The 15027-nt window shown below is 38.3% G+C and overlaps 1 protein-coding gene across 1 annotated transcript in view; it reads left to right on the forward strand.

The window, feature by feature from the left end:
* Window positions 1-15027, forward strand: part of OCA2 (OCA2 melanosomal transmembrane protein) — a gene marked incomplete at both ends in the record, with an annotated part of 166150 nt that overhangs the window by 44745 nt on the left and 106378 nt on the right. Inside the window, 4 exons of the mRNA XM_082277630.1 lie at window positions 8331-8402; window positions 9241-9306; window positions 10393-10449; window positions 11751-11875. Coding sequence (XP_082133756.1) covers window positions 8331-8402; window positions 9241-9306; window positions 10393-10449; window positions 11751-11875 — 320 coding nt within the window. The remainder of the gene's footprint in view (window positions 1-8330; window positions 8403-9240; window positions 9307-10392; window positions 10450-11750; window positions 11876-15027) is intronic.

The following is a 15027-nucleotide window of genomic DNA, read 5'->3' on the forward strand; positions in this document are numbered from 1 at the left end:
AAACAGGGATGAGAACCACTCAGCTCTTTCTGGGACCTCAGATGGTGCCTTCCTTCACCAAGAGCAAGAGCAAAAGTGAATGAAAAAACATGAAAGTGTAGCAGGCAGGCTTGAAGGGAGATGTGATGACATGATTTAAAGAGGAAAACAATTTGGATAAGAAAAGTGGAGTGAAAAAAGACAGGAGATGTCAGGGATGAAGACTCTCCAGAGAAACTGCTAGCCAGAGCAGAAAGTTCCCTGTAAAGGTAATGCAAGCACTGCAGCTTGCTCTACAGTTCATAGTGCATGGCTGTATTTCTGTATTTATGTATTATCCTACTATTTTAAGAGGGCTGACAAAGATTCAGACAGGGATTTCGTGATTTGGTCCATGTCAATTGTTTACTAAAAATTCACAGTCTCATTAGTCTTAAGAATGCTGAGATAACTGGGAAAATACAAATGGTGGCATCTTTCAGTTTCAGAAAATGTTCTGAAACTGCAAATGTAATTCAGGGTCTCTCAGTCCTCACAAAGGGCTTTAGGACACAATGAATAAGGGTGTAGAATACCAAAATATCTGGAGTGGATGGAGTCAGCAAAGCCTGCTGAGATAGGTGCTGGAGAACTGGATTGACCCTTGCAAGACTGAAAGCTTGTTCCTAGGCCAGTAAACAATGGCTTTGATCATGTCGACTCACAGTAGCAGTTTGGTTTATTTTCTTCTAGGTTCTTTACTGGCTCATGACCAGATCTCTTTACTTAAGTCATGTAGAACATGTTTTATGTAGCTAAAATATTACAGGAATGAGTGCCTTGGTACATGAAAATGATCAACATCCTGTCTTTCTGCAGGGCTCCACTTTCTTTTGATGTGACTGGATCCATGGCCCTGATTTACAGAACATGGGTCGGTTCATTTCTCTGTGTGTCTGTCAACTTCTATAACAAGACAAAATCCCCAAATTCACACCAAGTTCAGATTTGCTTTTAAAATTTGACTCTGAGGAGCTATCAAGCTATCAGATGTTAGTGGGTACTACCTTATGTAGTTTTCTGGAGGTATATTAAACTGATTTTCGTAACATCAGAACCATTCCAACATACGGAGTCTGGAAAACATCCACTTGTGGCTGTAGTGATATAGGTATGGCAGACTTCTCTCTTTTGTATGATTCTGAGAGAAATATTATCTAGGCATGATGTTACAGCTTTTTATCCATTTTTACCTTAATATTCTGAGGTGGGAGGTTATTTCAAAACAAGAAGCAACTTAGTAGTCATTTCAACCCTCATCACATAGGATTAAACCCTCTTCTGCGTCCTCTGTCCATCATCTGTACAAATGATACTTCCCTCCTTCCTTCCTAGTTCTATGTTATTTTCTCCAGCTTTGCTTTTTCCTCAAGTTTCCAAGACATGAAAATATAAGGGTTTCAGTAGTTTGTTTAATCTCATGCATCAAGGTTATGTTTGTCTTCACACCATTCAAGGGCCACTTTGAACCAGTTAATCCAATGTTCCGTATCAGCATGAAGATTCAGTCATTCAGTTTTCTCTACAAACAGCAAGCAGTGATATAGCTACGGGAGAAAACTCATAGACACTGAAAAGATTGTAAATTGTGCACATTGTTAATTTAAAGCCTTTAACAGAGCTATGGAGTAACAAATATCTCTGCAGAATCTAGAATCAACCTATAGATTTTTGATATAGAAGAGGGGAATGAATTAATCCAGTAATTTATTCACGGAAAATAATTTGATATCCTTAAGTCTCTCTCTCTGTCTATCTCTCCCTGATTCTCTCTCTGCGTTGTTTTATGTATAGAAAGAATTGATGTCAGCTTAACACAGTTTCTTAGTTGCAGAATTTCAGGGCTGCCTATCCTAGACAAGAATCTTAAGATATCCTTACCTTGTATTTCTTAGCTTGTTCTATTAATGTGCTGTTGAGGATTAACCCCAGCCAGCAGCCAAGCCCCAGGAAGCTGCTTGTTCACTCCCCCACCAGAGGGATCAGAGAAAAAATTGGAAGGAGAAAAGCTAGCTAACTCATGGATTGAGACAAAGACAGTTTAATAAGGAAAGTGAAAGCTGCACATACAAGCAAAGAAAAGCAAGGAATTACTTCACTTCTTCACATGGGCAGGCAGGTGTTCAGCCATCTCCAGGAGACCAGGGCCCCATCATGCAGAACAGTGACTTGGGAAGACAAACTGAACCACTCCAAATGTCCCCCCCTTTCCTCCTTTTTCCTCCCACTTTATATACTGATCATGATGTCATATGGTCTGGTGGGGTCAGCTGTCCTGGCTCACCATCTCCTATGCATCCACAGTCTGTTCATCAGCATGGCAGTAAGAAAAGCAGAAAAGGCCTTGGCTGTGCGTAAGCCCAGATCAGCAATAACATTCCTACATTATCAACCCTGTGTTCAGCACAAATCCAAAACACAGCCCCACACCAGCCCCTGTGAAGAAAGTTAACTCTACCCCAGACAAAACCAGCACACATATCATAGGGATAAAAGTGAAATAATGCAGGCATTGTCTTGGACACCATACAGAATTACTTTTAATCACTTTCTATTTAAGATCTTGTATAGTGTTTCTATTGTGTATCATTGTGTTAGGAAGTGACAAACTGTTGCCTTCCATGACTTCCCCTAAGTTGTTTATACCAGGACTTCCTCCACTGATATTAAGTCAGAACAAGTAATTTGACACACTGAGTGGAAATAGGTATTACAGCAGAATGTCACAGATGGGTGCTTTCTTTCCTGGGGGTTGTGTAGATGTTCAGAAATGACAAAATTTGCTACAGAACCTAGTGTTTCCATTTAAAAATAGTCATTTAGTGTTGGGTATTTGTCTTTAAAAAGAGCTATTGAATATATATGAATATATATGGAATATTATTTTCACAGGCATAAACATTTATTGTGCAAAGAATGAATAAGAATGCATGTTAGTATTAAGATATGCAGCTAATGTTTCTAAATCCACAGATTTCTCCAGTCAGTGCTCTTAACTGGTCTTGGTCACATATTTCATGCAAATGGCGGTATTTTTATACTGATTTACCATGGATTTCTTGTAAAAATGAGTAAACTTTTGGCCTAGGATTTTTTTTTTTCCCAAGCAAGACATACTTCTGTACAGTGATAAAGTTTTGACATATTTTGACTTACAGAAATGAGATTTATTATTAGATTTTCTAAATATTTAACCTAGTGTAAAGTCTTATGATTCATGTCTGCATGTATAGAATACATATAGATAATGTCCTAATCTGCAGAGGAAGACATAAATAGCTGTTCTTGCTGTCACTGATTTTTGTGATGCTTATAGTCACTTTGGGATTCTTGATGCACATCATTTTTCACCAGTGTACCCTACATGCTTGCCTCAAGAGCTGCTCTAGTCCCTCCCTGCATGCTGAAGCAGCATGTCATACTTTCTAAGCTATGTGAAGCACTTCCCTTTTGCCTCATTAAAATCCTTACAGAGTTTACTTGCTACTGCTTAGCTAAGTAATTTTAAGGCAATTAATTTTCTGTTATCATTCATCTTGCACAAGCTGTTGAGACACATCCCCTGTGAGGGGTTCCCTTGTGCTGGACACGGTGCTCCATGGCTGAAGAAGCTGCAGAACTGCTTCTGCAGAGCTTGTGTAGGGAGCAAACTGAGGGGAGGAGGGTGAGGAGTTAAAGCATTAGCTGCCATCAGCAGCTGAAGGGGAGGTATGTTGCTATGCTTTCACTAATTGGTACTGGTCAGTCTCTTTACTAGAGGTGAGCATGTAGAAAATCAAATAAATATGTCTGGCATCATAGACCTTCTTTTTCTGCTGCTTTGACCTCCTTTGTGTCTGATTATATTGTATATTTCTAGTCTGTTGCTTTATTGTGTCCAAACTGTACAATTTATCAGAAATAAAGCAAACTTCCATGATCTGAGAATTTGATGCCATTCAGCTTTGAAGTGGATCTATAGCAAGGCAGAGTTCAAAGTATTTCAAGGCTTTTCTGACCCTTGTTTTCTATCATAAGCCCAAATTTTCAGTTATGTTGCTTGACACTTAATAAAAATTACCTTATTTTTTAGCTAAATTACCACTGTTTTTCTGCAATTTCCATTTTTGATTTCAGCTTCTGATGCCAGTGTTAGACTTCTGCATTAATTTTTCAAAATGTGGGGTTTTTTGATCCACTTATTTTGATGTGCTTAAGAGTGAATGAAATATGTGTACACATGAAAGACTGAACTTTCATCTGTATCCTGCTAAAACAACTGCAATAGTCCAAGGAAAAGGAGACCACCAAAATTTATAAAGTACATGACAGCAAATTGCAAGATAACTCCATCAACGGATGTGACCGAGGAGCACATTTTCAGAGGTGTTCAGGCTAATACCGTCTTGATTATCTTTAGGAAAAACAGTCTGTGGAAAAAACCTCTTCTACTGCTGAGAATGTCTTCTTTTAACTCAATAAATCCTTATTAAAACATAACAAGGAATAGATACAAAATATAAAGTCAGAAAAAAGCTATCCCAGGGTAAATTTTACTTCTCTCCCTCTTTGTCCCATGAGAATAAAGACATGAACTAGAGATTTTATAAAGTCTAAGAGGGATTTGGCTGTTGATTTTATAAGGAAGGTCTCAGCTATTCTGGAGGTAGGTGAAAAATACATAAAACCCATATGTGGATATAGACTTGGTAATAACTGCATCTTTGTTGAAATGCAGCAATGCTGCCACTCTATCAAATGTGAATTAATTTATCAGTAAAATAAGAAGTTTAATAAAACAGGCTTCACTGGAGACAAAATGGATAAGAAATGAATAGGGGCTGCATTTGAAACTTTACATTAAAATCATTGACACTCATCTTTCAACTGCTATTTATCACTTATAGCAAAGGACTTGTGGAAATAAAATATTTGGTACGATGTATCATTTACCAAATATCTTCACAAGCACATTTCAGAAATATGCCTGCCCTGGATTTCAGCTGGTAAAGGTATTCTCTGAAATAGTACACAGGTCACCATTCAATTGGCTTCTAAATATTTTCCTTTTGCCTCATGGAACACCATACAAGATTTAGTGTTTGGAATTCAGAATAATTTTTATAATGATGCTGTTGCAGTCTACCAAGTGGTTTGATGAACTCAGTGCATAAATTCTAAGGCACTTACAGATAGATAAAGAAATTTATATCTGGGGAAGGTCTAGGCTTTCTAAATCCAATTTGTATTATAGTTCTGGAACTACATATTGTTAATTAATATCAAGCACAAAGACTTGAGGCATAAATTATTTGGGTTGCTTTAATATCTTACTTTAAAATGAACTCCTGAATTAAGAGTATGGAAACTATTAGAATCAGCATTCAGCACATTGTGTTTATCACACAGCAGGCAATCATGAGACAAGCTTTCTACAGAGAATTATGAAACAAAATTGCTATAGTAGCCTTTCCTAGTCCTTGCTTATTCTGAATTGACCCCAGGATGTTGCTGTCAACACAGCTACATTGTTGACGCTGTTTTTAAGAGCCTTCACTGTTGCAGCTTTGGGTATTTTCATTTTTTATATAAAATTCTGTAAATATCCATTCCCTTTTTTTTCAATGTCTTCAGCTCTTAGCCTTGTAATGTCCTGTATCAGTGATCTCTACAGCTGAATTTTGCTTTGTAAAGAGTGAAATCTGGACTGCATTGTTTTCAGTAGCAGTTTGTACTGGTAGAACTGTCTCTTTGAAAAAGGTGAGAGCACTATCCTTTGCTGCTGCAGTAAGTCAGCACTGGTAGGTATCCTTCAGACAAAAATAGAGGTGATGTTGATGGTGAAGATGCCCTTTTTGCAAAGAGTTTATAAGTTTTGCAGTTGGACTAGGAGGTGGGGTGCTCTGGCATGCAAACTGATATTCTAAAAGCTTTGTACCTTCCTCCTCATCAGCTCTGTCTTTCTCATCTCTGTGGTCATTGCACAGGGGTATGCACTTTGTCAAGTGAGAGAAGGATCAGATGAATACAGATGATTTCTCACTTAACCTTTAAAAATGTCTTTAGATTCAGAAGTCCACTAAATCTCTCAGCTTTCCTGGGATTAAGTCTGTCTTCATTTATTTCTGAGCTCTTTCAATTCTCTACCTGAGCTGTTGTTTATGGATACACACCAAGATCCATCCTGAAAAGATACTTATCCCCTGCCAATCTTCAAAAGAGTTTGGTCATCTGTACTATTTTTCGGAAGAGTAATAACGGAATTTTACTTTATATAATGCCCTCCAAATATGTGTTAGATAGAATTGTGGTTCAAAGAATGTCACAACTCATAACCTGCATCTCCTAACTTCTACATTTGTAAGCTTTTAAAAATACATTTGCAAAATATTATTTGTTCGGGGTTTATTTTCTGTGAAAAGAAAATTAAAGAGAGTAATCTATTCTTTCCTAAAGCTTCCTAAATATCAAATTTTGAATATTTATATGTCTCAGAGTTTACATAAATGTTCTTTCTAGGTTTTACATTATTTTATGACTTTCATTTCATAGTTTGCTGGAATGGAGAGTTGTACATTTACTAAGTTTTTTGTAATAAAGCTTTGCCCCTTGTTCATAGTTCAGGATATACTTTTGTATATCCTTCTTGAAAAACCACCAGAATGAAGGAACTGACAGATTACTTAGTTTGTACAGTTTCTTTCTGCGTAAATTAAAGCCAATTTCACCCATAGGTGACAGCAAACTCTTGGAAACTGAAAATGCAGTCAACCCAATGTAAGCAATTAAGTATAGAATAGTGACAGCAAAAGTGCTCATGTGGAAATATGCAAAAAATCTGTGGCTAAACAAATCTCAGAAAATCTATGATATGTTTTTGAGAACTGCAAAAGAGCTATCTAACGTGGGTGGGGATTGAATGAGGAGAAAACCTTCAGTCTGAGGACAGCTGAGGATTTCCCAGTAGCTTATGCTTGAACTTACTTTGCTCTGGTAAGAAGCTGATCCCCTTCCCTAATGGACAGCTCTGCTTGGCATCTTTTATTGGAGAGAGCTGTAAGGTCAAATTGCTGCACCTGATTGTCAGCCAGAAGAGCTATGGAATGTTATCAAATGCTCCCCACCTCTGCAGAATCAGAAGGGTGTACGTGTGTTTATGTGTCAATGCTCTGAAACTGGAAATCAAAAACGAACCAGTGAGTTACCACACACATTTCTCTAGGAGCTGGTGGGAGCTGTCCTCTGTGCTCTGAACAAGTGTGGGAGCTGTCCTCTGTGCTCTGAACAAGTGGGTCATCAGAATGTAAAAACCTTTGTCTGATCTCCTGCTTTGTGACCATGAATAGGTTATTCTTCAGTGCATTTTTAAGGAAAACGGGAGAATGAGACAGACAGTTCTTTTGACTCTTGAGTTAGTAATTTATGCATTTATATTTCTAGTAATTTGGTGAATTGTGTAGTTCTTTACCATTTCTGTTAAAACTACACAATCAAGGAGAAAAAACAAAGCCAAATATTTCCTTTTTTGCTTTTCCTTTACAAACGGAGGAGGGCCTTGAGATGCTCTCATCATATTGTTTATTATCAGCAAAATATTTCTTATGAAATTAGCAGCAAATGAAATATTTCTAGTCTGTTTTATTTCTTTCTCAACAATAATTCTAACTTGCATTGGAATAATATTTAAACACATTAATAGGGAAAGCTGGTAATTAGATTCAGTCTTTTGTAGTGTGATTTTCATTAATTACATGCTTACTTTAGCTGAGTTATTTTACACAATCTGTGATCTTCCAGACACAGAGGATTAAATAACTGCAGATGAGTTCCTGGAGAAAAAAAGCACATTTTCAGGGCATGCTTGCTGAACAAGCCCCTATTAAGAATAAGGTGGATCACTTCCTGGGCATACATCTTCTTTCCATGGGCTGTGAAGGGAAGCCAACAGGAGCAGGCTTTTTGATCCTTAAGCTGGGGAAGATGAATTGCTTTCCTTCTTGGGTCACCTACTGACAAACGTAAGAAACTGGTGCTGAAGTCCCTTCTCTACCTGGAGATTAGAGCTGACACTTCCTAGCAGGGTTTGCAGAGGCAAGGCTTTGGCTGGTTGTTTTTTTAAAATTTTGTTTTATTTGGTTTTTGTTTTGTTTTTTTGTGCCTTTTTTTTGTTGTTTTTAATAACAAAGTAATTAACCATCCTTTGGTCAGAAAAAACCCTCGAGCAAATGAAGAAAAGAATTGTCTACATGAATTTTTGTCCTTTCTCCCACTTCTTTTTAATAGTAAGGAGATGCTTAGAGGGAGCTGTGGTCAATTGTTACCCTTTGTTGCAGATTGTTCACAGGACCCTTGCAGCGATGCTGGGCTCTTTGGCCGCTTTAGCTGCCTTAGCTATTGTTGGGGAGGTAAGTTATCAAACTGTAAGTGCTCCCTTTGTTTCTGGCTGTGGTGTCAGCTATGATAAATTTCCGTGTTTGCCCAGTTCTAATTGAGCACGTGGCAAAGCAGTGTTTTTTAAGAAAGAGAGATGATAGGACAGAAACTGGGCAGGGAAAACAGGTCAGACATGTATAAACAAGGAGAGTACAAAGAAGTCAGTTGATGCCTTTTTGTTCTGATTTGCAGGAAGCTGACTACAACCATTTTCAGCTTAATCCAGTGTTAGTTTAATATTGTTATTTTCGGTAATGTTAGGCTACCAAGCAAACCTCAATGGAAATACATCGCTTTATACTACCCTAAATAATTACATCTCATGCTTTCCTGTTCCAACCCTTTTCTTTCTCCTGCTGCTTACTCTTAGCTGATATATAGTGAAACCTCAGATTGATTTTCTCGGTTGTTCTCATAACCACATCATTACTATGTTCCCTTAAATTCCCTCCAGTTTGTTCACAGGTGAAGTGGTATGCTTTTGTTCTTTACCAAAAAGGAAACTGCAGTGTACCATATAATTTGGTTATCTTTTATTTCTGTAATGCTATGTAAGGAACAACTAGACCAACCAATAGCCTGATAATGACCCACTTAGAATGCCAGCAGTACTTTGAATTAGTAATAATAATAATAATAGTAGTAATGGCAATAATAAAGAGTCCTTTTTATGTAGCTTGTAGGAACACTTATTAATTTCCATCACAGCTTATTTAAATGGCTCATCAATTAAGTGGAGTTTATAACTCATAGCTAATCACAAGTTAGGTGTTTTGTGGCATTCACTAGTAATCGTATTTTTGATTGCAGAGGCCAAGTATGGTCGAAGTGGTGGAGTGGATTGACTACGAGACACTGGCATTATTGTTTGGAATGGTAAATAAAACATATCTTTTGCTCTAAATGTGCCAAAATAATCACATTCAATGTAGAGATGTTTCATTTAAAAACATTTTGTTAATTGTACTTAGAGAATTTATGATGAAAATTTCTGTCTTGAGGAATATTCCAAAAAGGATGAGGATTAGACCTCTGAAGGAGTCTTTTGAAAAGTTGTTCCTTTTCTATTTTTTTTTTCAATCTGTGAAATCATATTGATAACATGCAAAAAACATCCTTGGGGTTAATGAATGGAAAGACCTGTTTAAGGGTCAAAGATTATCACTCTCATTTATCTTTTTAATTTTGTTTATTCAAAACCTTCCTCAAACACACTCTGCTGGAAAAGTGGTTTTCTTTGTCTTATTGCTATGTCTGAAGCTACAAAAAGCAAGCCAGAAATGGAGAAATAATATCTGATGAGACTACAATAATATATTATTTTAATCACTTTGCCCAGAGCTATTTGTGGTAAAAAGTGTTGTCCAAATGCTATTAGACTCTAACAAAAAATATACAATATACAAAGACAAAATTACAATTATCTGTTTCCATTCTGAGCTTTTCTTCCTGACACTGGTCCTTGCTCCCTGCATTCCCCACAGAATAAGAAAGCAAAAAAAAAATTCTATTGGGAGCTAAGACAGAAGGACAGGAGAACTCTGAGATGTAGGAAAATGCAAGCAATTCTTGAAGCCACTATCTTCTGTGCTCTGTAGAGCATTACTGCAGAGAAAAAACACACTTACTGTTTTTTCTTGATTAATGATATAAGGGAGATACATTGAGTACTTAGTGTATAATGCCCACTTAGTCACTACAAATAAAATTCAACCCAACTAGTATGACTTTTACAGACTGCTTATGTTGAGAAGTATATTTCACCATATGATGAATTAACTGGAGATATCTGGCAGCTGTAGTGGATATTCTAATATAACGGTGATTAGATTCTCAAAGCTGTGTCAGATAAGAAGTCCATTTGTCAGGATCACAAACTGCTTTGCTTTAGTTTTGAGTAATGATTCAATTACTATTATATATCAGTTCCAAGTGATTATATTTTTCTTCATCTTTTGGTAGATGGTTTTGGTGGCCATATTTTCAGAGACTGGATTCTTTGACTACTGTGCAGTAAAGGTAGGTTTATTTGGTACTTATAATTATTTCTAGATTTATCAAGTTAGTATTTGTTCAGATCTGCCACACCAAGCACTATCTTTAAAGAACCTTTCTAAGGTCAATGTATACTTATCACATTAGAAATGACAGTGGTCAACTTGTAATACTAGAAAAATCCTTTGTGGATGAAAGGAAGCCCTTAAAGCAATTCTGTTTCTACAGGAGAATGTTAAAGGTCCCCAGTAGGGTACACAAGCATTTGGACAGTATTAAGCTGAGTATTTCATTGACTTTCCCAGGACTGCAGTTGTGCTGTAGCTGAAATCTCTATTTATGCTTGGCAGTGGGACAGAAGAAATATGGGATGGATCTATTGTTAACTTTATGACCACATATGAAAAGCAGCCACAGATCTTTGCACAGTAGAGAACGAAAGATTACACGAAAAGTGTAATTCATAGAATCATAACCATAGAATTAGAGAATGGTTTGGGTTGGAAGAAACCTTAATCATCTTGTTCCATTCCCCCTGCCATGGCCAAGGACACGTTCCACTAGAGCAGGTTTCTTAAAACACCATCCAGCCTGGCCTTGAACACTTCCAGGGATGGGGCATCCACAATTTCTCTAGGTAACCTGTTAGCAGTCTCACCACCCTCACACTAAAGAAATTTTCCCTTATATCTAATCTAAACCTACTCTCAGTTTAAAGCCATTCCCCCTTGTCCTATCACTACACACCCTTGCCCAAAGATTTTCCCCCCAGCTCTCTTATTGTCCCCCTCTAGGTACTGAAAGGTGCTGTAAGGTGACCCCAGAGCCTTCTCTTCTCCAGGCTGAATAACCCAGGTCTCTTCCAGCCTGTTCTCATACGAGAGGTGCTCCAGCCTTTTGATCATGTTTGTGGCCCTCCTCTGGACTCACTCCAGCAGTGCTGGTCTGAGGGTGGGGAATGTGTCCCAGCTTGTGGAAGTGGTGGGAAGTCTGAACCACCTTAGTCCACCTGGGTGCAGGCAGAAGATGGGGGCTCAGCCCTTCTCCTGCCACAGACCCCCTGTACGGCTGGCAGCAGAGTGTGATGTTTCTTCAGACTTGTTTCTTTGTTGGCGTGGGGGGATTGTTTGCCCACTTCCATAAAATATTCTCTTGCCAAATTATTTCACACTGGAGAAGGTGCTGTTGGAGTAATTGTAAAGGAATAGTAACTACTCTGAACTCGCTGTTGCTTGACTTTGATCAAGTTGCTTTATCTATAACTTTTTGAAGTCTAAGCTGGAGTGATCTAGTCCCCTAATTTTGCTTCTGTTTGTTTTTCCTAGGCTTATCGGTTCTCTAGAGGCAAGGTGTGGGCCATGATTACACTTCTGTGCCTTATTGCTGCAATTCTTTCTGCATTTTTGGACAACGTTACCACTATCCTGCTCTTTACTCCAGTAACCATAAGGTATTTCATTGTTACGTTTTGGACTTGGTCTTTTATAGCCAGCAATCAGTAGTAGATGTGTGCAAAATACTTGTTTGGAGCTTTTTTTTTAATCATTTAAATGGAAATCAGAGCTTCAGATACTCTTATTGTAGTAGAATAAAAAGCACTTTCAGAGGGATGGGTAGCCTTTTGCCTTTGCATGAATACCGAACACATATCTGAAACCTGTGAATACTGCCTTGGCAGCTAACTGTTCTGGTTTGTCTTCATATCTGAACTACAATAGCATATTACACCCAATGTTCCCTAGTAGATGAAATTTTTTTTCCTGTAAAGCAGGCAGTATTTTTAAAATTAAAGTTGCCTTATCTTTTGCTGGCTAATATCTATATACAATTTTAGATAGTAATTTATGTTTTAGTGAAGTTGCTATCCCTTCTAATATTAGTGACAAATAAATTTTTAAAAAAGTCCATATTTCATCTAACAGCTTTTTCTTGAATATGAGAACGTGAATTTTATTCCCGTTGGTGATCATGTCCCTGGTACAGCTACTGGTTAATTCCACAATTTGAGATTAGATATTTGGAACTTTGAGCAGACAACAGTGAATTTAATTACTTCAGATTTCTGTAAATTAATAACATGTGATTTGGAACTACATTTAATCAATGTGGGATTATAAATTACTGTCTAACCTGAATTTAACCTGTGTCTGGTCAGGCAAATCTGTTTAATCCAGTTCAGTTTTGAAAGATCTAGTGTGTTTTTAAAATGATCCTGAGAGATTGTAGTGGTTTGGTCCAAAATACTCATTACTGTTTATCTGCTGTGAGATAAGAATTAGGAGAAATGCAAAGCAGGCACCAAACTTGAAAGAATATAAAGAAGTTTATTAACAACTCTAAAAGAGGGAAGGGAAAAAAAAAAAATTATACCACCTTCAGAACTCTCCTCCTCCCCCCACCTTCCTCCCTTCTCCCACTGACAATGTAAAAAGACAACCCTTAAGATGTTCAGTCTATTTACCACTTCCATAATAACCTTGTTTAGTCCATTTAGAAAGAGAAGTCTCTTCTTGCTCATGCTATGAAAACATTATCACAACGAGACAGCCGCCCACTTCCAAATATTGTTCAGTCCATTTAGGAAGAGGAGTCTCTCTGCCTGCGTGTGAGTCCCTTCCCCCGACTTGCAGCTTTTCCCGCAACTGCTTTCGAGGGTCCACTCTTGAAGTTTCTTGGGGTACAATTTTAAGGTTGAGCCGTTCAGAAACAAAAACAGAGGCCCTTCTCCTTCCCTGGTAGCAAAGGGTCTCCATCATCTTCATCGCTAGGAATATCTCTGGGAGCATCTCTAGGTACTGAGGTTTTCTCCTTTCCTGTTTGGAGCAAAAGTCCTCATCTGGTCCATCTCTCCCTGTCCAAACTTCTCATGAAATTACAGCTGCGTCAGCATCTGCCTATCTCAGCGCAGGTGCTTTTGCTTACGAGTTGAACACTCCACCCCCCATATCTTCATGAATTACAACAGGATACTCTGATATGTCATAGCTTCACAACAGAATTTCAGCTTTAAGCATCTCCTCTCTCTCTTCCCTCAGGTTTTCAGCTCTTCACAGCAATAAAAGGGTTAATCTCACCTCGGCCTTGCAGCTTTGCAGCTGGAATGTTGAATTTTTCTTATCACAGTGGAGAGGAGGGAGAGCCCAGCCGCTCCGGCTGCCCACGGCAAGGCAGTGGGGGGGGTTCCACGGCTGGAACAGGTCCATGGCTCCAGGATGGCCGTGGCCCGGCCCGGCCTGGCCCAAGCAGGGCCTGGCCGGGCCCGCTGGCCCCCACACGGGGCCTGCAGCCACCTGTGCCAGCGTCGGAAACGAGAGAGAGCTTGGAGGGGGAGTTTGCCTATTCTTAAATGTGGATCACAGAGGTGTTCACAACTTTAAGTGGCTTAGAGAATTGTCCATATTCAAACTGGCCAGCTGATAGGTTCTATCAGTTCCCAGAGGAAACTGTAAGCACCCCTTAGCAAGGACGTCCCTTCCGGGACTATGCTTGCTAACCTATGACAGAGATGTAATGCTTGCAGTCATTATCACATTAAAGTACACAGAATTCTATTAAGATATGCCCCCTCTTTAAAATGCAGTGTAAAGCAGTAAAAACCAATTTTGCTAGTGAAATTTATTCTAGACTGGAAGCAGCTGGTGAATGAAAGCTCCATTTGTCTTCTGTCCGATTATATTTCAAAGAGATGGCTTTGCCGTACCCTAATCAATAATTGCACCTCTAGCAGTAAGCAGCACTGGAACTATTAAACACCACGTTTTCTTTAGCTGTGTTCCAGAATTTTGGATAAATATAATTTGGAAATGGATTGAAATCCAGACGTCAATGTAGCATAAAAAGGTTTTCACAGTCAGAGCTACTGTAACATTTATTCTGTTTTCAAAGAATCACGGAATAGCCCAGGTTGAAGGGACCTCAAAAGTCCATCTGGTCCAACTCTTCATGGGAAAGGAAACCTAGATGAGATTATCTGGCACTCTCTTCAATCAGATCTTGAAAACCTCCAGTGATGGGGACTCTACCACATCCCTGGGGAGGCTGTTCCAGTGGTTAACTGTTTTCACCATACATTTTTTTTCTTATGTTGAGGTGAAATCTCTCCCTTGTACTTGTTGCCCCTTGTCTTCTCCATATGGATCCTTGTGAAGGAGCCTCTGCCTTTGTAGATGCCTTTAACTAATGGACTTTTGTACTAAATGTACAGCAAGTCCTTTAGTTTTATACTAAATGAACCTGCAACACTGAAGAAGGGAAAACTCAGTATGTGAGAAACATTTGTATTTGAATTACTATCAAAACTAAAATAAAATTTTATCTCACCTACTAAAACCAAATAATTGCTTACTTCAAAAAGCTTCATGCTGGGGATAATTTTTTTTAATCTTACTGCCATTGTCTATAGCATCACTGTGTTGCCCTGTGCAGTCTTCATTGCCGTGGAGATAAAGCTTGCAGAAAATCGTACTGACTCGATGAACATAAGGGTTTATATTTCCTGTAATAAGGAAAACAACATGATACTTGTTTCACTCTGCCTTTTGTAGTAAGCTGCTAAAAAAGGAATAACTACCCCTTTTTAGCTGTAGTTTATTTTCAAAATAC

This window comes from Coloeus monedula (genome assembly GCF_965178545.1).
Source record: "Coloeus monedula genome assembly, chromosome: 3".
Taxonomy (NCBI): domain Eukaryota; kingdom Metazoa; phylum Chordata; class Aves; order Passeriformes; family Corvidae; genus Coloeus; species Coloeus monedula.